General features: G+C 37.9%; 2 protein-coding genes across 3 annotated transcripts in view; one reads left to right on the top strand and one right to left on the bottom strand.

The window, feature by feature from the left end:
• Positions 1–6,537, top strand: part of cerkl (ceramide kinase-like) — a 47,892-nt gene extending 41,355 nt beyond the window's left edge. Inside the window, exons 7-13 of the mRNA XM_056754512.1 lie at positions 716–893; positions 1,131–1,208; positions 1,426–1,457; positions 2,626–2,734; positions 3,659–3,755; positions 5,189–5,388; positions 6,400–6,537. Coding sequence (XP_056610490.1) covers positions 716–893; positions 1,131–1,208; positions 1,426–1,457; positions 2,626–2,734; positions 3,659–3,755; positions 5,189–5,388; positions 6,400–6,481 — 776 coding nt within the window. The 3' untranslated portion in view covers positions 6,482–6,537. The remainder of the gene's footprint in view (positions 1–715; positions 894–1,130; positions 1,209–1,425; positions 1,458–2,625; positions 2,735–3,658; positions 3,756–5,188; positions 5,389–6,399) is intronic.
• Positions 6,538–6,571: 34 nt separating this feature from the next.
• itga4 (integrin alpha 4) lies at positions 6,572–26,109 on the bottom strand. Of its 2 annotated transcripts, none has more exons than XM_056754510.1 (28): positions 25,811–26,109; positions 25,530–25,642; positions 24,576–24,673; positions 23,977–24,106; positions 23,808–23,875; positions 23,601–23,730; positions 22,027–22,112; positions 21,106–21,168; positions 20,884–21,021; positions 20,279–20,387; positions 19,306–19,400; positions 18,870–18,960; positions 18,002–18,047; positions 17,411–17,565; positions 15,433–15,587; positions 12,616–12,765; positions 12,434–12,510; positions 11,091–11,238; positions 10,905–11,003; positions 10,745–10,821; positions 10,430–10,519; positions 10,233–10,320; positions 10,034–10,141; positions 9,702–9,827; positions 9,494–9,619; positions 9,284–9,382; positions 9,079–9,198; positions 6,572–8,671 (listed from the first exon to the last, which is right to left on the bottom strand). In XM_056754510.1, the coding sequence occupies exons 1-28, from the start codon at positions 25,993–25,995 to the stop codon at positions 8,579–8,581; spliced, it is 3,063 nt and encodes a 1,020-aa protein (XP_056610488.1). In that variant the 5' UTR covers positions 25,996–26,109; the 3' UTR covers positions 6,572–8,578. The 2 variants fall into 2 exon arrangements, with proteins under 2 accessions (XP_056610488.1, XP_056610489.1); XM_056754511.1 differs by having other exon boundaries at positions 24,576–24,670.
• Between the last annotated feature and the right edge of the window lie 1,707 nt (positions 26,110–27,816).

The following is a 27,816-nucleotide window of genomic DNA, read 5'->3' as shown; positions in this document are numbered from 1 at the left end:
AGCAATATTTACGCATGTGAATAAGGCCAACTGGCGGGATTTGGATGGATCCGATGAATTATTCATGAGCAGGGAGAGCGCGTGCACGTGGAGAAAGAAGGTCATGAATGTGGTGGGCTGTGGGAACGGTACCCAACCAATAGACCACCAGATCCACAGTCATTTCATTTTTATTTTACAGATGCAGTGAATTAGCTCGAGGGATGTCACATTGACACTTGATAGGTGATTTTATTGTTCCTGGACCAGAATAACATTGTTGGGTATACTGTAGATAACATTATATTTGTCATAATCTTAAATATAATAGAATGCACTTATCTAGAAATGAAAAAAACAACACTAATTTAATACTAAACCTATTAGTTCAACTGTATTAAATTGTATACCGATTTGTGAAAACTTGGTGCCATAAACCAATGGTGCCAGGTTTCATTTAAATGTAAGATTCATGATGTCCTGAAAAAGTAACATTTTAATAGAAGAAATTTCCAAATTTGCATTTTTGGGTGAACTATCCCTTTAACTTGAATAAAAAGAGAACACAAAATATTGGGTAATATAGGGAATACAGTCAATATTGCTTCAATTAAATTAAAGTGGCATCTAGGTAGGTAGCTCATTCGTATTAAGAACAGAACAGTCTACATTTTTACCATTTTTTGTCACAGTCTGTCTGGTAACTCCACGTAACAGTGCTGTTCTTGTATTCCAGGACACCGTCAGCCTGTGGACGTGTGCAGTTTCAGCTCTATGGGTCGACTGGTGAGGTTCGGTTTCTCTGCCATGTTTGGTTTCGGTGGGCGGACGCTTGCACTGGCAGAGAGACACCGCTGGATGCCACCCAGCCAGCGTCGCGAGTTCGCTCTCATTAAAACACTGGCAAACCTCAAGTAAGCGGTCTCTCTCTCTCCGTTTTTTCTGTGAGCCGTAGCATTCTCTCATCTGGTGGGCTCCAAGGGACTGGCTGGTGCTCCATCAAATCTGGGATTAGTGTCAGACCGGCCTGGCATAGAACACATGGGCACCCTCTCCTAGAAATAACCCTCTTCTTATCATAACACGCCATCTAACGCGTTTGTTCTCTCTCCCGGTTTTTCTTCCCAACCAAACAATGATGCCCAACGAAGACCTGAAGACTGTGAACTGTCCTTCATCACCAGCGGCAGGACCGAGGATCAGAGGCTGGCTAAAGAACATGTTTTAAGGTTTTCTCTCCCATTATCCAGATTTCAGAGTCATTATCTGTATGGACCCTAATTTGCCATTGGAATGAAATCAAAATGCTGGAAATGTTGAAGGTCACAGAGCTGATGGTTATATACCAGACTGCCCCACACTCTGAGGAACCTGCATAATTGTACTCTGTTATAACTAAAATGCACATTATGATTATGCTCTTTATTATGCTATTTTTCTTCACAGAGATGAGCGAAACAGAGATGAAGACAGCATTTGTGAGTATTGCTAAATTAAGAGAAAATATCTGAAATGAAAGCCTGTGTCTGCATCACCGGGCGGCAAATACAGTCCACTAAAATGGCTTCACATAAAAAAAAGATTTTTACATAAGAGTGTCTAACAGGCTGTGAGTCATGACAACCATGACAGCACAGCTGAATGTGTGATATTTCTGTGACACGACAGCTCAAGCAAGAAAAACAAAGAAATGTGTTTCTGTAGCTCATTTGGTTGAGCATTGTGTTAGCAACGCAAAGGTCAGACGTTCGATTTCCAGTGAAAACACATACAGATACAAATGTACAGCATCAGTTGCTTCGGTAACTTCACGTAAAAGCTAACTGTACAGTAAATGTTATGCATTTGGGAGAAAATATTCCTTAATAAAACAATCAAGATATGCTGTTGCTAGTCTTGTCAATCGGAATTGAGGACTGAAACGAAATGTCCTTAATATACATCATTTGGCGAGATTATTGAGAATGAACACGTTCAGTTCCATACCATATTAAAGAATTTTGTTTCAATCTTTGTTGCAACATTTTCAGAATGGGCTTTTCTGGTCCCATGTGTATGAGTTATTGGGGGTGATGAGTGCTTGACCCGAAGACATTCAGCTGGGGTCAGATCTGGGCTTTATACAGATCAGCCAAGTTTGTCAACGCTAGAATCGATTCTTACATTTACAATTTACATTTAGTAATTTAGCAGATGCTTTTATCCAAAGCGACTTACAGAGAGTTCAGGGAGTAATAAGCGATATGTCATATTCAGGAGCAATAGGTGCTAATACAAAGTTACTAGTTTCAGCAAAAGCTAGACCAATACCTGTTGAGAGACAGAGAGAGGGTTAGTGTTTTTTTTTAATCTTGCTTTGTGCACAGGGAAATTGTCAATGGAATTGAAAGGGTCCCGCTTAAACTGCTGCCATGAAATTAAAAGAACACAATTCTCTAGAAAATCCCTGTATGATGTATAGCACTGATGTAACATTCTATTCTATTCTATTTTATTTTATTCTATTCCATTCCATTCTATTCTATTCTATTCTATTCTATTCTGTTCTATTCTATTCTATTCTATTGTTTCATGACATTCAAGTACATCTACTGTACTACACACTGTACATACAATGTACCTGATACACACTCCTTTCTCTTATAGTTGAGGATGGCTCTTGGCAGACCAGACAGGGTCTCTATTTAAATATCAGCATCATGGCTATTCCCTGCCTGTGCTCCATGGCCCCCCGAGGCCTGGCTCCAAACACCAGGTCAGACATCATCTCGGAAGCAAAAATAACTAAAATGTCGCATCTTTAATCCGATTGTGGGTTTTTAAATGTCTTAACATGTGATCCATCTATTTAAGAGCAGCCCTCAATCCGGTAACCTACACACTGCCCTAAAAGTAAGAAGCGCTCAGTTAATGATGTCAATCCTGAGACCAGGTCAGTGTGTCAACAACACATAAGGCCGACTGAGTCTCATGACTTTACTGGCTCGTTTCGTGCGTGGAGACGGTCAAAGCAAGCGGGTCTAATCCAGAACACTGGAAATAGTGGTTGGATCAGACTATTAAGGTCGAAGCCACCTAACTGGACTAATCAGCACATAATAACTCTGATTAAAGGGAGTGGCCGGATAGATTTAAGGGTCGAGCATCTGTGCTCTGGCCTATGAGTGCTCAGCCACCCCCCTCTTTCCTCCCGTCTTTTCAGCTTAAATAGATTTCATAAGCACAATGTTTGGCTTGACGTGTAAAATGGTTGTTTTTCCTAATATCTATTGATGCAAAAATGACGTTTCATCTGTATGTACTTGTCATACAATGTGAAAAAATTGCTTTTTTTTTACTTGGTATGAGTTCAATGGGTGCAGATTTTATATGGTCTTCCTATTCATACCTCACATCATGCATTTATATTGTCACCTTAGATATAGTACAGTCAGGTGTGAAGCACATCCGTTTATAGACCTGTGGCAAACCAGAAGGAAGTTAAATGAAATAAACAATCCTCATCTAGCCTTTGTTGAACAGTCTACGTGACAAACGGCTGGTCATAATGTTTGGCGTGCAAACACAATGTTATCTCTATAGGCTACATGACATCATATAAGCCACAGCTTTTAATAACATATGTTACACACCTACTGTAAGCACAATTAATGTCAGTACTCTTTCCCGTCCACCACAGGCTGAATAATGGCAGCATGGCGCTGATAACTGTCGGCGATACCTCCAGGTCAGAGTTCATCAAGCACTTGAAAAGATACGGCAGCACAAGCAATCAGGTGAGGTCACCTGTAAAGAAGACACCTCAACCCAACAAGCACGGGAAATCCAGCCCACGCAAATAGAGCTAGCAACCTCCACGGCTTAAGCAGAATTAGCATACTGTCAAATCAAATTAGTCGCTGATTGTCAGCTTTCTGCAAAACACTTTTTAGGCTAATACAGATTAGCCCGTTTTAGAGCCGGTCTCTTCTTTTTCCTAAGCAATCCAATCTAGATCTGTTTGTTAACCCACATTCTATAAAAAGTCTGTGTCGGTTGAGGCGTTGACACTATGCTCTATTCTCACGTCATTATAGTGTATAGCAAAACTGGGTTTCGGTGGAGTTACCGAGCCATTATAGTGTGATTGAATTGAGCTTCACTTCATTTACGGGGAGATGGGAAAATAATGTAGAAAGTCAAGTATATTCCATGTATTGTTTAATATTATTATATAGATACAGTATGTATACTTTCCTTGAAGTATGTATGTATAATGCATTATAAAAGTAGTTTTAAAGCATTTTAATGCACCTTTTAATGCATTGTAATGTCTTATGTGTAATGTGTAATGTCTTATAAATAATTTGTATTACAGTTTATACATTATAACACTTAGCAATTCATTGTTACACTACACATTTTAAATTGGTTATACTTCTTTACAACTACAAAAAATGCATTACAACACACATTATGACGAATTATAATGCATTTTACCCTTTAATAACTCTTTATAATGCATTATAAATATAAGCTTCAAGGAAAGGGTCACCATGTTTTTACTGGGTCACAATTAAGTCAAAAAAGGAATGATAAAAGACATTATTTGTTTATATGGAAATGTGGCGTTATTTTTATGACATGTCAGAATTTAAAAGGATAATATTAATTCATGTTTAAAAAACTGAAAAATAAGAAACTATCTTAAAGTGATAATGTGTGCAATGATTTACCTTCATGTCATTCAAAACCTGACTCCCATGTGTCACGCAAAATATATTTAGTTGTTGTTGTTTTTTTTTTCGCTTTGAATCAGATGAAAATTAAATACTACATATGCAGTTTACATTCATTAGGGGAAAATATCTGAAAAGTGTTTTAGACAAAAGTGAGCAGTGTGATATGTTGACAGCAGTACTTGCCAACCCGTCTTAATCAGAATCTATGAAAATAAAATGAATTTATGATGGGTTGAAAGCCCATAACTAGTGCGGCTCTGTGGTCAGCTTTGCATGTGAGGTCACAAACACACATACTGAGGACCGATGTAGTTATCCTGTTGTTCCTTAGTGCCCCCTTGTGGACCTACTATGAATTGCAGCCTCAAATTATAAACAGTCAAAGCAAAAGCCACAGGCTTCCATTTCAAACTCTCATAAGCTAGAAAAATATATATTTTTAAAGAATGGTTTAGTGGGTTGAATGAGATTTTTTCATCCTTCTACAGTTTAGTTTCTCCTTCATCGAGACCCACACTGTGAAAGCCGTGAGGTTGCGGCCGCGCTCTCAGGGAAGCTGGCCCGAGGACATCACAGAGGAACACGAGGAATGTGATTCTAAAACAACACCCATCATCTCCTCAGAGGGAACGTATCCTTGGAACATTGACGGAGATCTCTTAGAGGTCCCATCTGAGATACTTATCAGGTGAGATGCTCATAAATAAGTCAATAAACGTGACAAATTTAATTAATTAAAACAATAAAGCATGACAGATGCGTTACATTGATTTTATTGTGTGCTAATCTTAGGGAATACCTCATCTGTTCAAAAGTCATTATTTAGCCTTCTCTCATATTTTCAGGATCTTCACTACAATGGACAAAAGCATTATATCTAAAGTGTTTTACTTTTTGGCACTGAATTGTCAAACCCACTTTATAAAATGTCATTGTATACTAAAATCTACAAAAATCTATTTCATGTATGTGATCTTCTATTTTATTAAAAGTCAGGAGCCTATTCAAGATTTTAGCCACTGGACACAGAAAAACTTGCAGTTTCTTTTTTTCTATCTTACATATATAATTACATCTTGAAGATATTTGTTTAACATCCTAAATTGGTCAGATGGTTTCATGGGATGCACATGCCTGGCCCAAAGTTAACTTCCAGTTTGTGCTTGGTTGTAATATAGACTAAAACTATTTATTTTATTAAAATATTCATTTTTATTAATATTAAATTGTATATTTACCTTATTATATAAAATTTAAATACTCAACAGTGATTGACTCTTTGCGGAGAGTACTGGAAGTTAGTTCAGGCCACATAACGTTTGTTGATGAAACCATTTATAAATGTTATTTTGGTTATGTTTGGTTTAATGTGTGTAGTAAAACAGCCAACAGACCAACGTTAACCCAGCATTCATTTTGTCATCCGAAGTGGTCTATAGCCACTATGTGCTTTAACATTGAACTTCAGTTCAGATGAATGGTGCATCAGAGGTCCTGTTTGTTTTTTAGGCACTACAAACATGACATGGGCGGTGCATAAAAACAAATAGCACATTTCTCTTCAAAATGCTCCAGAGTAAGTGACAGAAGGATAAACAGATGAGTGTGAGACTCTAAAACAGAGGAAGGAAAATGTGCGTGTATATCAGATAAATCCATGCAATGTTTAAATTTTCTGACAGCACTGTTTATTTTCCAGGGTTCACCCGCATCTCCTCACACTCTTTGGAGGAGACATAGAGGAGGCTGAGGAGGCACCGGTTAAATGCAGCTGTATCTGAGCACACACATCTCCGTACATGCACACAACAATAAACAAGAGATTATGCTGTGGTAGCAACAAGCAAATGTAGAAATAGCCAAAGCAAAGCTTTAACTTGTAAGTAGATAAAACATTTAATAAAATCAAAAACATATACAGTACACAGTACATTCCAGTGCATAAGAATTTAAATTAAACCAAAGTCCATTTTTAAAAAGCAAATGAGCGCCGCAAGAAATAAATCAAATAAAAACATTAACTTATGAAAAATCACGATTATTAAAAAAGCAGTGTGCTTATTGTTTACTAGTCCCTGAACAATAAAATGAGGACTTAACAAACAACCCATATGATGCCGTTTGTCAAATTAAAATTGAGGATTTGGGAGAATAGCGTAAGCCTTCAGTCCTACTGGATCAGCTGTGCTTATGATCCTTTAAAGTCTCAATGACATAGAAATGGCCCAAAGCTCAGCCCTTATGACCAGGCCCAGATGGAATCCGAGTTTTTATTTTACATGCTTACAATTTTTTCAACATTTATGACATTTTGCTCCATTTGTGGTGAAAATATTGGGAATATACACAGTTTCTTTTTAACTGTTATTTTTTCCAAAAAAATCTTGAATTGTTAATAAATATATTGCTTTTTATTTTCTGGAAATATTTCAATTTTATTCCTCTATTAGATTTCAACCCATTATACTGCGCCACAAACCTCTTATGATGACACGATGAGAAATTGGGGAGGTAACGTGTCAATTAAATGGCTGGTTCCTGTTTTAGATTAATTAAGCCTGACTATCCAACACTGATTCAAAAGATTACATTCATAGTTCGGAAACATTTACAATTTTAACTTAAATCAAATTAACGTACATAATGAATGACCTTGCAGGGAGCGGGTCATATATGGAATTGCGTGTGCAGATTTCAGGTGGGCCTGCATATGAGGGAGGTCGTGGTGTGTGTGTGTTGGGGGGTTCTCTGTCATATAAATGAAGACACACACGCACACACACATAAATGGCTGGAAGCCAGACACATGTCAATCTCATCAATTTTCCACAGCACAGTACAGACACAGAACAGCAGCCGCCTTTGCTCCGTTTCCATGGCAGCAAGCCAAAGCACGCTCTGCACACTCACTTCTCCATCTGGCGTCTCCCTGCAAACTTCTACCCACTGAACTCAGCCACGAGAGTTTGGGTTGAACGAGGTGAGAGAGAGAATTTGTGTCATTTCCCATACCGCATTGAAGCGAAGGTGCGAAAACCCCGAGCGCAGAGATGTTTTGCTTTACAAGGGGCAGAGCCGAGCGGACTAGACACGGCGATTGCCAGAAAATTTGGTGTCGGCTCGGTGGAAGGAATTCTAACTGAAGAGAGTCTTTCGGCAGAAATATGCAAACACAAAGCAAGAAAAGCTACAGCAGTGCAATTTCTCCTTAACAGCAGGCCAATAGCCAATATGTTCAGTGATCGTAGTCAAAACTGTGAGGAAACACTTGGGCTCCGTTCCAAAATCAAATGAGGTGCATTGCTGTCTATTGCCTACATAGGCAACATCCTGTGTGACACTAAATCACACGAGTGACCCATCTGGAACACTGGCTTATCGGCAGAATGTCATTTCAATATATATTTATAGATACAAATAGCTTTCATGGTGTGAAGGGCGTGGGAGACTCGGAGTCTGATGTTGTGAAACATTAAACATAGCATGCACATATTAGGGGAAAATGTATTTATAATATTTGGTAACATTTGGTTTCATTTCTGGCTTTTGGGGTCAGCAAATTAAGGCTCTCTCTTTTCATCACAACATTGCCTGCATACTTGTAGGTAGTTCAGTAGGTTTTGAAACAAAGCCTTCATGTTGTGTAGTACATTCTGATGTCCTTTTCTCTCTTGGCCGCTTCGCAGAGTATTTCAGTGTGTACATGTAATATGTTCAATACTCCGTAACCCACAGCTAAAGTGCACACGACTCCTGTAGGATTCTTCTTAGAGTTCGCTTCAAGATGTTTTTGCCATTAAGGTTATCATGGGTCCAGCTGTTGGTGTGAACGGAGCAGCAGTCCGACATGGTTTGTTCCTTCAATTGTAAATCCCATTTTAAGACACGGTCTCGTGCTTGGGTACATAGTCCCAACTGTCCCGTTCGAACTTATCCTTTTCCATCTTCATCTTCCGCTCGAAGAATCCAAGCTAGTAACATTGAGGAAAATATGAGTGTTAAAAATCGAAAGTATATCTCTCACTTCTTTCCAATCTATAAGAGATATCATTGAATAAAAATATAGATACGCCAATGCGCGCAAGATAGGTCATCATATATATATTATATATATTAGCTTTTAAGCACACACTAGCATACAGATGCATTCAAAGCTTAAAATACAATGAAAAATCATAAAAAAAATGTGATTTTATGGAGATTTTTTAGTTTGATGAATTCGCTCTGCTGTATGTTTTTGTCAAATCTACCTATCTGCAAATAATTGTTTTTCTATTTTTGTCTTGTATCCAAAAATGATAATTTAATCTTTAAACACATTTCTGTGAGGTTTAATCCTACAAGATATGGATGTAAGCTGTGAGCATGTGGCACGTACCTTCCAGAGCAGAATTACAAGCATGGCTAAAATAATAAGTCCAACAACCAGACTGGAAACGATCAGAAAAATGCTCACAGATGACGAAGGCTTCTGGTTGTAAAGAGCCTCTAAAACTACCTGTAAAATTGCAAAAATTCAAACGTTAAAAAAACCACCTTATAGCGTGCACTTGAAAGGTTAACACTGTGACTCATTTACTTACTCCAGCAGAAATATCATCCTTTAAAAGAATGGTGTTGACATCCCTCACCGGTGAAATAAAGTCAATCATGCTATGGATCGTCATTACCGAATGTCTGCCCTACAGGAAATAAACCATTTTTTTTTACATTTTAGCAGATGGTTTTATCCAAAGCGACATACGTTGCATTCCAAGTATGATTTTTATTAGCATGTGCGTTCCTGTACTCACTGGACTGAGCTGGAGGACTCTGGGGTTCAGCTCGACCTCCATAGTGATGGTGACCTCCTTTCCGACCTCCAGATCTCCAAAGTGACACTCCACCGCTCTACAGGTCTTATCTTCAGATCCACAGAACTGTAGCAAGGAAGCATGACAACGTTTAAAGGACGCCTTCACACAACATTTACAAGACCACATCAGATTATTATGGTTTTACCATTTTGCGTTTGCTTTTTGGTGAGAAAAAGAAGACCAGCTCCTTTATAAAAGAAGCCGTGGGGACGTCACAGTCGTCAATAACCTGAACTGAATCGTTCCTTAAGAAGCAACGACCAAGAGTTGTCTGCAAGAAAAAATATGAAGATGTTAATGTATTGGATAAATTCAGGTTAGATAACCCTTGTTAGGAGGACTGCTTCGACGTTACTGTCTTCCGTTAAAATATAATTTGTCATTAGGTCATGCAAGTAAATAATCACAAAATTGTTCTCCAAAATATAAACAAGCCTATTTCTATGTTAATATAAGCAAGGACACGTGTTCTCCTACCTGTAAATCCGCAATCCTGATTAATTGGAATTTGTACGGCAGAAGCATCAGAGGTGTGGCGATCTTAACTTTAGCATCGAGAGCTTTGCTTGGACCCATATTCATCACCTGTAAGTAAATAGACATTATAATGAAACATGTTAAACGATTCATTAACGCTTGATGACATCGTCGTCTGTCTGATGAAGTGCTACGCTACCTTGTACGTATAATTGAACTTATCAGAATAGCAGTCGACCGGCAGAGACTCCTGGTCTCCAATTACAAAAAAAGTTGGAGAGACAAACCTGCAGAAAAAGCGAAGGAAATAGAAACAAGAGAGTCTTGTTAGTGGCCTGTTTTTCTTTAGACGTCGATCTATAGAATCACTGTTTCCTAAGGAGACACATGACTTACCCGTGTACATTGACATCAACGGCGTATCTTAAGGGCAACGTGAGAATGACCACATTGTCATGCAGAAGATCGGGGTTTTCATAACTCTCGCTGTAAAACACACAATGATTTGTTTTTATCTCACTGTTTTCTTGTTTCTCACAGCAACACACATCACAAAGAACCTTAAAGGGATGATCAATTGTGACCCTTGAACACACAGAAAGATCATGTTCTTCACCAATGTTTACATTTGGATCTCGATCGTTCCGTTCATCTAAACCATCTTTTGTACAACATTCCTTGAGTCTGAGATCTCTGGATCTCTTACGGTACCTTGTCGCATTAATACTGATGGCGAGGTCTCCTGCGCTGCTGTTCTGCATCATGTCCAGTAGAAAAGTAATGTTGAGCTGAAGAAAAGAGACATGTTTATATTCCAACAAGACGTGACGACAAACAGGAATTCGTTCACCTCAATAGACGTGATGTTTACCTTTGTGAAAGGGGGGATATATAAATTTCCAACGCTGCAGTCCAGACCGACAGCCACTTTATTTTCCTCAGCGATTTCACAGCTTACGTATTTATCTTCCTGAAATAAGATAAACATTAAATGACTTCAAAGTGAAGATAACATGTAAATGGACGGTTACCGTGGTGAAGTGTATGCTGGCATTACTTCGAGCGTTTTGATGAAATGCAGGTTGCTGGGAAACCTCAGGTGAAGTTTGGGAAGAAACGAATCATCTCCAGTGTTGATCAGTGTTGTATTTAACATGAGACTCTTTCCGTTACCCAGAGCAAAATAACGCATGTTCCTGTAAGACCTGTTTTGAAAACAAAATTTGTTACTTGAAAGATACAACAACAACGAAAATCTCTTTCTCTAATAGATGTTCTGCCGTGTAAAATGTGCTTTCCGGCCACAGTTTCTCTTTTTGTATTTTGCATGCTGTGAGGTTTCAGACCTGATGTTTCTCATCTAAAGGCACCAGGTGTGCATCTGGGAGAGTGACAGGACACACTCTCTCTCTCACACACACCCCTGCTTATGAATAATCAGATCATGTATTATCACCAATGGGTGAGAGGGGTCCATAAATTAGTTTGCATACGGCTGCAAACATGATCCAAAATGCTAATGTGTGCAGACGCACACACACACACTTTTGCCTCAGCTGGGTGAGTCCAAGAAATGTGATGCATAAATTATTTTGATATCAAGCTTTGGCTACTGTGCACGATGGTTAAATGGGGAGAGACGATCATCTAAAAAGCTGTTTAGACATCACTGAATACCTAAATATTGATCAAGATTTATAGTTTTTTATTGCACAGTTGAACTGTTCAAGCAAATGAAACCAGAGCTATTATACATTAATATATGCATATCATGCCACTCTTAAATGTTAATACATTCGCAGTCCTAATTTCTAGTTAATGTTACACGGACAGTAAGCTAAAGTTAAACCCAAGGTTTGGTTTACATCACTGATCATTCAACAATACTGTGCTTAAAAACAAATCATGACAAAAACCTATTTTCTATGCTTCTATTTATTTATTCTACAAAAATCAATATATTAATTTATTTATTAAATATTTCACTTTATTTATTATTCAAGCTATTTATTCTATATAAATGAATACATTTATTTATTTACTAAATCTATATCTATATATTTATAACATATATAAACCAACAATTTATGATTGTATTTATTTATTCTATATAAACCTATAAATAATTATTTATCTATAAAATTAATTATATATAAATTTATTCATTATTCATTTTGTTTGTTAAATCTATATATTTGTATAATATTTTGTCTATTTATTTATTCCATATAAATCTATATATATATGTATTTATTCTACATGTTTTCTCTTTGTATAATTTCACTAGAAATCAGTCAATGTTAACAGTTTACATACATGTGATATCTCCATGAAATACATTTTTTATATTATGGTTGAAAAATGAATGCAAGTTTCAGGAATCGATCAACGATAACTTACTGTGGTAAAACCAAATGAGCGGACACCTGAAGGTTTTCTGAGCAGTTTTCCCAGGCACAATATCTGGCAAACATGGTCTGCAGGAAGATGCAAAGATTTCATACTAGGACCCAACGGCACTTCTATTTCGTACAATTATGCGTCCCGAACTATAACTTGAAGATGGAAAAGTAAAGACTGACCTGGTTTTTCACAACATTTGACATTTCTTTCTGCTGTAGAATGGGTTTGAGAGGCGGTAAGACCCCGGGGTCCTGCTGCAGCACACTGTGCCCTCCAAGGTCATATTTCACCTGGAAATGGATGGGCGTGAAGATATCGCGGACGTCTTTCTGCGTATCACAAAAATACATCATGACACAAGACATGTTAGAAAGGAAATAAGTAATTCTTGCTTGTTGCAGGTTGTTGCTATGTGCTTGTTTTGAGTGCAAAAGTTGCTAGGTGGATCGGAGTGGTTGTTTTCAGGTCCAACCACGATATTATGGTCCCTAAGGTTTGGTTTCAATTTAAAGTCTGTGGGACTTTTTATCAATCGCGTAAAGTAATTGTTGGAGTTGCAAAAGCTGTTTATCTTATTTTGTCCTGGCTGTGTCCAGCTAATGAATGCAGGTAAAGGTTTGCCATGTCAGCTGTGATGGTGGTCTATAATTGGGGGCTCAGCGATAGGGGAGATGGGCTGTGGGCTCTCATGGGTCTGTATTTAGCTGCAGGGGCGACGTGTGACTGGGTTTTGGAAGGCGGTGTAAATGAGCTGGACTCCAGCCATAACTACTGCCTCAGAGAGACACTCATTTCTGCAGCAAATGCTAAAGTCAAAGTCAAAGCTGTGAACTCGTGTCCTCTGCTCAGGATGTGGTTACATAATTCGGCCGTGCACAACTGTGCTCAAACATCTAGAGTATATTATATCTCTAAAAAGGGGGCTGTGGGGGAGGAACCTGGGAAAGATTTCCTTCATCAGACAATTGTTAAATGGCTAGCGACAATCAGCACACTACATAAAATAAACGGGAAGCTTTTCAACATCTTTAAGAAAGTCTGGGTAAAAATAATGCCATGGCTTCCTTTTCAGAGTTAAAAAAACAACACTTTTTAAACCACGCATCTTAAAAACATCCAGTTAAGCTCAAACCCACTGCACAGACCAGGGTGCTGGTCATAACTTCTTTAAGTCAGTCACATATATGGGTAGACTAATTGCTTGTCAGTGAGACTAGTTGTTAAGACACCGTGTTAACCTAGCGGATATGTTTATGCCACTGGCCCCTTTTCTATAATGAGTTCAACTTCCCGTTTCAACAGGAAATACATCAACACAAGCTAAAATACTGAACACATCAAAACATTTTACAGGGCATTTAAAGCTGCAATGTTTATATTGCCATCTCTGTTTCAAACATTAAATTGACGAATTTATTTTTAAGTGGGTTGAAGTCAAATAATATAAAACTCAGTTCGTGCAAAATAAATTAAATAATTTTAGTAGGTCTGTGTACATTTGTGGGTCTAAACAATATAACAATTGAATTGATTTTTAATTTATAATAATATTTTAGTTTCTATTCACTGAAATAAATAATCTTCTTAAAAGGGTCTCTGTTGTTATTGAATCTTTGCAGAGCTCTCTGCTTGTTTATGCCGTTGCTGCTAAAATTGCCTATAAGTTTATTACTGTAAATCATGGCAAGGTAAGACACTTTTAAAAAGGGATTTTTTTATACTTGCTCAATTAAGAATTTTGCTTATTTTTAATCAAAATAATATATGAATTGGAGCTTTAAAGAAAGCAACACAGATGCATTGTCGGTAAGCCCAGGAACATTGCTTACACAGGCTGCTGTCTGAGAACAAGGCGAACAAGCTGTTCTGTCAGCGTCCTAAAACAAGCTGCAAGATGTCCGCCACATCTGTTTCATGTTCCATTCATTACTCCTATTATACATTAATTATGCTCTAAAAATACCTAAAATCCAGCAGCTTCTGTCTGGGATCGACTTTCGACAGATAATCACACTTGTTTACGGCCACCGTCTCCATGAGCGGCCATTAATAACAGGGCGGCCATATACGGGCCTCCATTAATTTCTGTGTAAAACACAAGCTGGTTCAGATGTCCCCGATTACAAGAACAGACACGTGAAGAGAGGTCCACTGGGGCTCAAGCAAACACCTGGAACAACTCTATCACTATCCGTCCTCACTTTATCAACTGTCTACTTCCAGTCTTCACCCACCCAAGCCACCCTGTCATCCCTCGTTCTCTCGCCTGCGACCGAGTCCAACAATCTAGCACAAGACCCTCTTTATCATCCGGGCCTCCTGTGTGGAGTCACAATGCAAACACGGAGAAAGCTTAGGCCACCTGGGCATTTTGGAGAATGTCGAGCAAGAGGACCAGAATGACGTGAGTACGTGGGTGAGAAACAGCTGTGAGGTTCACAGGATTAAGACTGAGTCAGCTTTTTCAAACACACAACGTAGGGCGATCAAAGACAACGTGGCGGCTCACTTCTAGCCAGAGCTTCGTTCAGACACCACACAGTGGAAAAGCCATTTTGATATTTTTATATTCTATATCAGTAATTTATGTGTAAGGTCTGGCATAATAAACATTATTTTAATAATAAGATGCAGTACATTTGAATGCACAAAAGAAGATATTTTGAAGAATGTGGATATATTTAAACAACATTGACAACTATTATGTTGACAAAAAACCACTGAGACCTTTCACAAAATATCTTCTTTTGTGTTTTATGCAGGTTTTAAACAATATGAATCTGTCTGTCCATCCGTCTGTTTAAAACTTGAACTGAACTGAATAATAATGGTGAAAAAATGACGATAGAATTTTTATTTTTGGGGAAAACTGTAACTTCAATTTATTTATTTATATTAAACTTTATTATCTATAATAAAAAACAGAAATGTTACATTAAAAAGCACTTGGAAATTATTCCCAGCACTATTCAAAACATTTAAAAAAGTTTTCATACCTTCATGAAGGCCTGGTGGAAGGTGCAGGTGAGCTTTTCATGTTTGACCTTCACTCTGCCCGACAAAAAATTGGACGTTATATTTCCTTGGAAATAAAATCGAGACGGAAAGGCCTCTTTGTGGTGAACATCTGCGGTTAGGTTGTACTTGATCTCTAAACATAAAACAGAAAGATGGTTAAAGGTTAAAGTTCAAAATATAACCTGCATAACTTTATCATATACAAAGCAAATAAAAGATCCAATCCATAATCTCTATTTGAAAGTTTAAATTAACACAGGTAGAAGTCAAATTACATCAAGCTTTTCCCAAAAAAATTGTGGGTAATTTAGTATTATTATAAGTTTACCATTATGAATTTAGTTAAAGGGTTAGTTCATCCACAAATTAAAATTCTGCCATGAATTTCTCACTCTCTAGTTGTTCTTAACATATATGATGACCATAGTAAGAAAAAATACAACGTTAGTCAAAACTTTCCCAGAAAGGTTTGCTGTCCTACATTCTTCAAAATATCTTCGTTTTTTGTCAATGGGGTCTAAGAACTGTTTGGTTACAATCATTCTTCCAAATATTTTTCTCTGTGTTTATTAGAACAAAGACATTCATACAGATTTGGAACAACTCGAGGATGAGTAAATGAAGACAGAATTTTTATTTCTGGGTGAACTATCCCAAGCATTTAATGAACTTGCTTAATAACAGTTTTTTGCTCATTTTTACTAAATCTCATCACTCGTACACCCCCATAGTAGTTGTAAACACTATCACCAAAAGTTTTTGACTGGAAGAAACCGACTTATTTTGATATTCCCTATAAATGTAAGTTACTATATTTCAGTGTTAAAAACATACAAAATAGTAGATGATTCATTTCGAAATTCTGCCAAAATATTTAAAGCCTTCATAAAATATAGCCAACACAAGCGCACCACGCATCAACTTGCATTGTTATTCACCAACCGTAAACAACTAAACTCAGCTTGGTATTATGTCAAAACAAACACTTGTTTAGGACACGTGGCGTTCTGTACTATCACATCTACCCGTGTCAATAACTAAAGCAGTCCTGTCAACTGATTCGCACAAATACATCCACAACACCAGATAATCTCTGGATGACACCTTTTAACTTTCACACACATGTACTGACATCCACCCTGCCCGACTTCTAATCAATATCACCATCAGTAGTACCCGCCATCAAGCATGGCTCTGGTGTTTACAGTGTGGTCAATGAATGTCGGCCTATCAGTAAGGGCAGCCTTGACGCACACCCTGAGCTTAATAACGGCTACAACAAAAGGGGTTTGTGGGGCAGAGATAAAGAGCACAGGTCTGGAACACAGCGAACAGCCCCTGCGCTCGGCACGTGCTGATAAGGTGAATTCACAAACTCTCGCAAACAAAGAGCCAAAAATGTTCATCCTTGAACACTGTGTTCTCAACTCAAAGAACATGTGTGTCGGGACTTGATATATCCAAACTGTTAAAGGCAGTCAAATCTGCCTCCAAATATAGAAATGTTGATAGCATTGCAGGAAGTAGTAAAGGATGTTGCACTAGCTTGGGGGTTTCTTGCACAAATCTCACAGTATGCAGATTTTAGAAACTCATAGGTCATGGGTTTTGGAATAGAACTAGAAACCTTTTAATTTCACATCAAAATGATTTTTTTTATAACATTTACTTAACCATATGTCATTTCACATGTAATTCATTTCACACTCTGTATGACTTTCTTCAGCAGTACACCAAAGAAGATATTTTGGAGGTTGGTGACCCAACAACACTCAACCCCATTGACTTCCATTGTATGGACAAAAAAACACAAAAACAGTCCTCAAACTATCTTCTTGTGTTAATGAACAACTTGAGGGTGAATAGACCGAATTTGTATTTTTGGGTGAACTATCCCTTTTAGATTACTACTGTACAGTTTTGGACGAGGTCACTGGATGAGGTTAACTGTCCTACCTATGTTTCCTGGAATTTGTTTCCCTCCGACTCGAAAGCACACCTTAATATCGACACACACTGCAGGCTGGCCGCTCTCAAAGCAGTGAGCTACGGAGCGATTCACACTTTCAGGGAGTAACATCACAACATCCACCTTCACCACGGGACGTGTCCTGAAACAACCAGAGAAACATACAGTATGTAGAGGAGAGTGGTGCAAAAAAGTGAATAAAATTAATGTTGAACAAATTAAAAATTAAACACAAATGCTTGTTTTCTCCACCTGTGTTTTTGTATCTCACCAGTTCTTTAACCTTTTCCAAAATTTCACAGTAAATGGCTCTATAGAATACCTATCCTAAAATAATTAACAGTAAAATGTTTGACACTCTAGCCCTGAACGTTATGTATAAAACTTCACGTAGGCTTTATCTCGAAAAGTGCGTGAAGTCAATAATGTCTGTGGGGTTAATGTTTTGTAAATAGCAAGAAAAATTGTGTACACGCATTTCAATGACCATTCTTTGTGCAAAGTTTGCCAAACCATTAGACAATATCTGAATAGTGTGTTGAAATTGCTTTCAATTTGTAGAACTGAGCTTTATTTACCTGAACACCACAGCTGAGTCCGAGAGAAAAGCTCCCACAGCAACATCTGGGTGAAACGATAAAATTCTCATGAAACAAACTTAAAGTGATAGTTGACCCAAAAAGAAAAATTCCGTCGTCATTTACTCACCCTCATTTCACTTCAAACCTGTATGACTTTCTTTCTTCCGCAGAACACAAAAGAAGATATTTTGAAGAATGTTGTTAACTGGCCCCCATTGACTTGCATTGGTTTTGTGTCCATACAATAGAAGTGAATGGAGGCCAGTTCTGTTCCGTTACCAACTTTCTTCGAAATGTCTTCTTTTGTGTTCTGCCTAAGAACGAAAGTCACAAAGGTTTGAAATGACAAGAGAGTGAGTAAATGATGATAGATTTCCTAAAAACATACATAAAAATCTTCCAAATGTACATAGAATTGTGTTCGAAATGAAAATAGTGCGTTTAACAGCATAAACAAAATAAAGATAAACACATAAGACAACGTGATGGCACACAAACACGCTTCAGAGAATTGTGTTTAGCTACTAACTGAATGGTTTATGCACAAAACGTATCAGCTTTTGTCAGTTCTGTGAAAAAATTAAGTTTGTTTGTGGAATGGGAATGGGAAAGTCAAGAGCATTGCATTGTGGGATACAGTATTTAAAAAACTGTGCTCTGGTTGTAAACTACACAATTTGGCAAACGCATCAGATCATTTTGTCCACACAGAAAATCAGCAGACTGCTAACAGGATGTCTGTGTTAGTCACCTCTTGACAAGACTTCAACAAAATGAACTGCAAATATCTCGCAAAGTGCGATTTCCTCTTAAGGGTTGTTTGTACTTTGATTATTTACAGGACTGAGAAACGAAGTTGAGTTACCTGGGTAATTGTTGCCATCAATATCAACTCCTCCAGACACAGACTGGCCAAACATCCTGAGTTTATTGCCTAACAGAGAGCCTGTTATTCTCTGTGGTAAAAAGAGCACAAAGACACCATTCAGAACATACATATCGTCTGCAAAAAACACTGCAACACAAATGCAGTTTTTATTAAAACTTGATAAATTCACGCATTCTCTGCTCATTTTAGATCCTGATCACTTCCTCAGACAGCGAAAAAAGATTTGGGGAAATTACAGCAATTAGACTGGATGCTTTCCTCATTGAACTCCATTCAGGATGCAAAGAACAAGGCAAACACAAAACAATGAGGCAGTTTGCACCGGATGGCGAACGCTGCTTATGTCTGACCCCCGACATTCATTCTTCCCCAACTACACAAGTATAAACAGTACTGTAGCTGAAAGACGTACTTGAGAAAAACTCTGTGCTATACCACTTTTCCTTCCATTGTAGATATATATAGCACCAAGCAAATCGTCCTCCTGAGGGGCTGCGATGGCCACATCTGAAAAACATTGTTTTATTAGCCATGTTCCAAAACCTTGTGAGCCGCCTACCTTGAAAGCATTTTCAAGGTTGTTCCAAGAGGTTTCTAAATGCAGATTGGACAACGCTGGCAATCCCACAGTGCACATTGATTGACTCGGAAAAAAAGAAACATCAGTGACATTAACACAGAAGTGTTAGTTTTAAAGGGTGTGTTTCACGCCTTTAGGAGTGGTATCATTAAAGTGCTTTTTGGTACCCATGTGACTGTTTCTTCGCTAATTCTGCTGCAGAGCCACACCACTCTGTAATGATGAGAACAACCAAGCGCATCTCCAAATTTAAGTCATAACAATAAACAATCTCTGGCCATGAAACCACTGCTGGTAAAATATCATCTGTGGGTTTTGTTAAGCGAGCGAAGGCGTGTAAATGTAAAGCTGCGGGTTGGACCAAATCAGGAAGGGAAAATTTGAGGTGCACCATCAAATCTTGCAACAAGCTAACCTTAAACTGCAACCATGACTTTAATTTGCAGCAAAACGAAGGTGCAATGGATTTAAGTGTGCTTTTCTTTTAAAATAAACTTATCATGCTTTTTAAATACTTGTGCTCGTGTTTTACGAAATGCCTACATCCCTATTTACCATGGTAAAATCATTGAAATACATAAACTTAAAGGGTTTTTTCATTTGTAAGATAGGGCCAAATATACAGTATACTGTAGTTTATTTGTTTATCTCTCATTTTTTACGTAGTAAAGGGATAGCTTGCCCCCCCCAAAAAATGATGTCATGAATTACTTACTCTCTAGTTGTTTGAAAACTGTATACATTTTGTTGTTTAATTGGAATGTGCATATATGTGGTGAATGTGAGAGGATATGACATAATATACCTGGATATCCGTCGTCATCGATGTCTCCAAGGTTAACGATGGTTTCTCCAAATCGAGCGGCATAAGAATCGCTGCCGACTAACTCAAACTCTGCCTCTTTCATATTAGCCTGGAGGAAAAGACGAACCAAAACCAAAATATTCATGAGGAAATAATATATATAAATATTTTGGTATGGCCCTGGAGGTCGTAATCAAAACTAGAAAACATCCAAACAAAGGTTAAGATTTATGTCATTTTATTAAATGCTTTCATTAAACGTCAAGATTTTTGGTCTGCTAATTAACATTGTATGAGTGAATCTGTTATATTTTACCCCATAATCAAATTTTAGAAATGTATATTTTCTTATTAAAGAACATGAAGCCTACTCTTAGTCCCTTTTTATGCAATGTGGTACACCGTAAATGTCATTGCAAATAAATATGTTTGCCCCAGTTTGGCATTCTCATTACTCCACTGTACACATAAAAAACATTAAGTATTGTTTAAATATTAGATAGATAGGTATTTTACTAAATGTAAATTTGTTTTAAGAAAAAAAGTAATGTTATGGTAAAATGTTTTGAGAAGTAAATATACAGTATGTCAAGTTCAGTGCTCACCTCTCCCTGGTTAATGTAAACATGTACACGTCCCTCCTCCCTCACAGAGCTGAACATAGGAGCTCCTACCAGCAGATCGGACAGGCCGTCTGCATTCAGGTCAATAGCACAAACACTAGATCCATAATACGAGCCCAGCTGTAAACAGGAACAAACATCACCATTGTGTTCATGTGCCCGGCATATCCCATAGGAAGACATCAAATTCCTGAACATTCTCACCTTTGTGCCTTTTGTTTCATTAACAATTTTTAAAGTGTTGAGTTCGATACTGAATATGAAGGCCTGGAGAAAGAGAAAATAGAGGAATGGGAAATGTTAACAACATGGTATAACAATGGTCTGTCTACAGTGGTGAACGTTACATATCAAGAGAGGCTTATCCCAAGTATGAACTGCGGCTCACTGATAACTCTTCCAAACCGGTCCCTGTTTCTTTGGTAAAATCATCAGACATGAGCGTTTCTTTTCACTACGCTTAAACACAGCAAGCTCACCACATCTGCAGATATAAACCTGTTTCCTCTTTCCGCACAGATGGAAGAAAATTTCAGTTTAACTGATTTACCGTTCACAACTGCTTCAAAGAGCAAACGTTACAAGGATCTCGTTCCTTATCCCATCTGCTACTAACATCATTTTACTCACATCGGTATATAAACTACTGGTCTGATATCCCGGTAAAATTTTAAATAATGCTAAAGAATGTAACATAAGTATAAAGATGCATTAGTTAACAAAAACGGACAATAAACAATATATTTTGATTTGTTAATGGTAGTTAATACAATACAATTGCTTATGTTAATTCATTTAGCATTGTGGAAACAGACACATCTTTGATTTTAAATGTATTAGAAAATGTTGCAATAAAAATGAATGTTCATGTTTACAAATAGTTACCTATTGTAACCTCACTGAGTTACCAAAATCAATAACATTCGACATTATAACTAGTTCAAGTCATTATACAGAAAACATCCTAAAATGAAAGTTTAAACAAATAGCCTGTCATACACTTTTGGTGTGTTCCTATGTAAAACAAAACAGCAACATGGTGTTCCAACATAACTCATAAGTTAAGTGTGTTTCATTACGGCTTATTTATCGTTTAGGTGGGGAGATGAAGGTGTTAACCCTTACTTTACCAGTCTGTTCATGCTGAGGAGCTCCCCCAACTATCTCAGTGCTCTGGGGATGTAGAAAGTGTCCAGCAGCAACAGCATAACCTGATGGAGAGAAAACCACATGAGATGATAAAACATCAAAACTCCTCTACTTATGATATTAGTATTCTCACACTTTTGACCAATAAATGTATTTTCCATAACCCTTATTTTTGTAACAGGACACAATCTTTTTTTGCAACTTTCCATGTGTATTTAAGATTGCATTATTTTTTACGAAGTTCTCAGGCCTGGGAATCAATTTTTCCATCCATCCATTTTCTACCACTTATCCGAACTACCTCGGGGTCACGGGGAGCCTGCGCCTATCTCAGGAGTCATCGGGCATCAAGGCAGGATACACCCTGGATGGAGTGCCAACCCATCACAGGGCACACACACTCACTCATTCACTCACGCACTCACACCCTACGGACAATTTTTCCAGAGATGCCAATCAACCTACCATGCATGTCTTTGGACCAGGGGAGGAAACCGGAGTACCCGGAGGAAATCCCCGAGGCACGGGGAGAACATGCAAACTCCACACACACAAGTCGGAAGCGGGAATCGAACCCCCAACCCTGGAGGTGTGAGGCGAACGTGCTAACCACTAAGCCACCGTGCCCCCCGGAATCAATTTTTAATATTTTCACATTTTTCCTGGTTTCACTTGACTTTGGGAACCATGTATAAAACTGTTTAAAGCTGAGCCAGAGAAAATCACATGAAACGATAATGTAAATAATGTGTCATTATTATGTGTACACTACGCACATTGTGTACATTTGCTGCTGTGTGGTTATATGTAAATGATGTGTCATTCGTTACACTATGGTTAAACACTTTTAACTGTGTAAATGTACAGTAAAATTGCAAAGTTTTGTCATTCTTTGTTGCTTGCAATCTACAATTCTGTCTCTTTTCTGTCATACTGCCATTTTGGTCGGAACTGTTTTTACCTACTGTTGAGCTTGTGTATATGGTTGAGTGACGATACAGGGATTTGATTTGATTAATAACAAAGATCTATATTTTAAAAACAAAAGTTAATCTTGGTGACATTACAAAAATATTTTAGATCTAGCAGTAGACAGGCTGCTTAAAAACCGCAGTCTTAAAGTCTGTTATTTTAAGCAATGACTTTGATGTTTGTTCGATGTGCAACAGCGTGACCTGTCAGTCTGCTTCCTGTTCAGAATTTTCACAATAGAAAATATTAACAACATAAAGTCTACTTCCTGCTGTAAGTCTTAGGGCGATTCACATTTCGCCGCCTAAAATCGCACAGAGAACATGGTACGCGCAGGGGAACTCTTAAAAGTGCGCAAAAGACGCTAAATGTGAATTGCCCCTTAAAGAGCAAGGATTTTCATTGAACTATTTGTTTTTTTCAGAATATATGATTTGAAACATCAAAAAGATCAAAATTTCTGTTAAATTTCAAACACATCAACACTGTAAAACATGACATTGGGCGACTATGACTATTTAAATTGCCTTCATAGACAAGTTTCACAGAGTTAAGAATACTCATTTTGGTATGCTCACCTAAATAACTGCCATAAAGAACCTCACTGTCCTCATCCACATAAGCTGCCGAACTGTGGCTCGTGGTGTTATAAACAAGCACGGATCCGGTCCAGTATGAGGTTCCGGGAGCGCCCATGATCATCAGGTCCTACAAACACAACGTCTCATTAAAACCAACTGGAATCAGGCAATGGGAATTCTGGAAATGAGGAAAGCTGTCAATACCTCTGTGAATTGGTTCGCTATCCCAGCTTGGCATGACCCGTAACCGTCACCAAACTTCCTTTGATGATCTACAAAGACAAAAAAAGGTCAAAATATCTTTCAAATGATGCTCTGTGAAACTCCCTAGTAGTTTGCTTAAAGTCATACTGATAGTATTAGAAACCTGTACCTTTATAGCAGGGGATAATATGACTGGTCTGTTTCAAATCTGGGCTGAGTCTAAAGCAAACGCCATGTGGAAGCTTGTTCTGGCCATCCTTTTTAGAATAGTAGACGTTCTTCCACCGATGACCACAGGCCTAAAATCAGCACAGAGTCGAATAAACATTTGCATAAGAACTCAACATATTTCAATAGGGTCTTATCAAAAACTATCATATGTCGTTCATTTTAAAGACTCAATTTTTTGCAATGCCATTAAAAACTTCTGATTTGCAGCATTTCACTGCACAAATTTTGGTTTGGTCTGAGTTGACTGCCAGGTCAAATGGAGTTTGGACATGACGTCGAGACGGGATTACAAAACAATCTGTGCTGAAATGTGTCACAATTATTTAAGATATTTATCCAAATCATGTGTCGAACTAATGTTTCTAACAAAAGATCACAGAGCACCTGATTCAGATACGTTGAGTTATTCAGATGTTTAGGAATAATTATTGCTTCATCATGACTACATTCCTAAACACCAAAGGTGAGGTTGAGAATTTATTGTGAGCAGTCAAACAGTACGAACAACTTTTTCGAGTGAAAAACTGAAACGCATACCAAAACATAGCCTTTCGAGGGTTGCCTGGACAGACTCACACCCAGCCACTGGTTATCATTTTCCGCCAAACAATGTTTCCCGCACTCCCCCACACCTCCTGAAATCAATCAATAACATGTTACCATGGCAAGACGAATATAGTCAATGTGCTTTTTTATGAATGTGTTAATTATGGAGATGCAAATGTTTCTTCTTCTTTATCAAATTCACATCTGTGACTTTCACTATCCATGCTTTAACAGAAAGAGGCACGTGTGGTGAAATTTTGAAACACATTACGGCTACAAATATCATACACAAAGTCTCAATGATACTGTATTATAAATTGAAGCAAACTTCTCTCCAAGTCTCCCAAACACGCACATCAGTAGCAAAAACCCAGAGGGACTATGCTGATGTTTAGAGGTTTCGTTCAATACTAATAGCAAAACTTTCCTTAGCATACAAGAGTAATAACAAAATCACCACACACAATTCTGAACTGTTCACCCCAGGAGTTGGTGAGAAATATATATTTGTATTTATCCCTTGTGATTCAGATTTTTTATGCTATATCCTAAAGCTTGACCTACAAAGAAGACTAATTCCTTGTTTAGGGCGGGGATAATGATCATCCTCTTCCCTAACAAGAGGAAACCCTCCACAGTCTGACTGACCCCTACAGGGAATTCATTTACAGTGAGGGCTGTAAAAAGCACACACAAGCTTATTCAGAATAACAGCTCATTCATAAGTGTGAACTCTTGATGTGTGGTGAAACGAAACAGCCGAGAAACTTTCCATTTACTTTTTCATTTTAAAGAAGTGGGCAAAACTCTTATCATAAACGTTATCATTTTAAGTTATGTAAAATATTTAACACCAAAGCTGTGATATAAAAGACAACAGATAAAGAAACACTTGTTTTACATACCATATACAGAATGACTCACAAAAAAGAAGAGCAGACCTACCAACAGGCAGCTGCTCACATTGTGAACTCCTCATGTTGCATTTGTAGACAGCTCCGGGACTTTTGATATTAGGATAAAAGCTGGAGTTTGCCAAAGGCGCTCCTGCTATCAGCCTTCACAATAAACATGCCGTTAAATACAGTCTTGGGGAAACAGACAATATGATCTATTCAAACAGTGACTCGGATAGCTCACGTTCTCCTGGATGTTTCAAGAAACATGAAGTGTTGCTCACTTACCCATGGCATGTCAAAACTTTCAAGCGTGTTTAATGCACCTACCATGTGTTCTCAGCATGCTGGTGAAGCAGAACAGAGTATCCGAAAAAAGATCCACTAGTTCCATTGAAAATTAAAGGATGCTCCACATCCAGATTGTAACAGTCGCACAGAATCAACAGGTACCACGAAAAAATCCCAGCTGTGTATCTCCATTTCAAATCTCTTTTCACATGTAAGAAAGCCATAGCACCACACACACACACACACACACACACACACAAATACTGAAGAATCCAAAACAAAAGTGCAAATAGTTCCGATGAAGTTTTCGCAACGTCTCAGGAAGTTCTCATTGTAGTTTGTGCTTGAGATGTGCGCTCGCCTGTTGCGCTCTCCGCATCTCATCTACTCCGCCTCGTGACGTCACCGCGCGCTCAGTGGAGGCGAGCCTTTGAACCGGGAGAGGGACTCACTGCGCGGGTGTGGCGGACGGAGGACGCGCCGCAGGGGCGTGACCGTGCTGGGAGTGCCGGACAGCGCGCACTTTTGACGGGCTTTACGGTCTACACTGAAAACTACGAGGAAACTACTGCATCAACTGTTTATGGTCTGAGAAACCACAAAGCCAGATTTAATTACCGCATGTTTCCCTTTGGAAATGAACTGGACGAACGCTACAGCCGCCATTACTGTGTTAACTAAACTACGTAACGTAACGCTTTATGACTTTTGCCAATTATTTTGAGAATATTACGTAACTTTGCTACTTCGAAATACACGAAAAGTTATTTTTGGAGGTTCCTCCAAACTTTTCAGGTTCCAAATCTGTATACATTTCTTTGTTTTGATGAACATAGAGAAAGATATTTCGTAGAATGCTTGTAACCAAACAGTTCTTTGCCACCATTGACTACCGTAGTAGGAAAAAAGGCTTAATACAATGTTTTTGTGCTTGAACACAAAATAAGATATTTTGAAGAATGTAGGAAAGCTGGGGCACTTTTGAAAACCGTTGTCATTTCTCCTACAACGATAGTCAATGGTGGCCAAGAATTGTTTGGTTACAAGCGTTCTTCCAAATATCTGTGTTCAGCCATACAAAGTAATTTATAGAAATTTGGAACAACTTGAGGGTGAGTTAATGATGACAAGAGTTTACAATTTTGGGCAAACTGTCCCTTTGGGAGGAGATGTTTTATTGTGTTGATCTCAGAACGGGAAAATGCATCATTAATACTCAGGATAGGCCAACTGGATATTGTCTTTCTACTAGATCTTGTATCCCAACCCTGCACTCAGAATAAACTATTTATTTTGGTTTTACTCATATTAAACATACAGCATGCTGTCATCATGCAGTATTAGCCAATGCACTAAAATTAAGTTTTTGTTCTTGAAGAGTAATAGAGTATATATTTCATACATACAGAAAGTGAGTAGGCAAGTACACACGCTAACTGGAGTTCCTTTTCAGCGGTTATTTATTCATTATTTATTATGTAATGATTATGTTACAGTATAATTTCTTATTTATTTCATTTATTAATTCGCTGTGTATTTTCTTCACGGTTCTGCACAATTCTAACAAGATAGTCAACCACCCGGGTGCTCATTTTAACACACTACGATATGGGACATACTAATTCTATGCTCAAACAGTTTAGGATAAAGAGTACACAAATTAGGATGCAGAGAATATTTCTGTAAATACCAAACAATGAGCAAGTTCATTTCAACACAGCATGTGGCGTAACAATAAAACAAGTTTTTCTTCGCGACTTATGTGGTTGACTCCGGACAAAATTCTTACATTTGGTAATAAATTAAACTTAATAGGTTAAGGAAGTAATTATGGAGGAATGTTAAAGTAACGGTTTGTACAGACAATTTAATATTGTCTAACAGTCACAGTAACATGCAGTGTACACAAACTAATTGGTGGCTACCAAAATATCTGTGGTTAGTGTGAAAAAATAGACTGGTGAAAGACAATACAAAATTGATTTTTTATAAATCTGTCGGTCTCATGACAAACCCCTTTAAAAGCATTTCACTTTTACGATAGC

This window comes from Triplophysa dalaica, chromosome 8, assembly GCF_015846415.1.
Source record: "Triplophysa dalaica isolate WHDGS20190420 chromosome 8, ASM1584641v1, whole genome shotgun sequence".
In the NCBI taxonomy this organism is placed as follows: Eukaryota; Metazoa; Chordata; class Actinopteri; order Cypriniformes; family Nemacheilidae; genus Triplophysa; species Triplophysa dalaica.
This window is presented reverse-complemented; position numbering and strand designations above follow the sequence as displayed.

Excerpts from the sequence above, each read along its gene's own strand:
- itga4 (XM_056754510.1), bottom strand. The coding sequence starts at position 25,995 with ATGGCTTTCTTACATGTGAAAAGAGATTTGAAATGGAGATACACAGCT. Across the intron at positions 11,004-11,090 it reads ATTTCATCAAAACGCTCGAA|GAAGATAAATACGTAAGCTG; the intron begins GTAATGCCAGCA and ends ATCTTATTTCAG. Across the intron at positions 9,620-9,701 it reads CAAAAAGCAAACGCAAAATG|TTCTGTGGATCTGAAGATAA; the intron begins GTAAAACCATAA and ends TCCTTGCTACAG.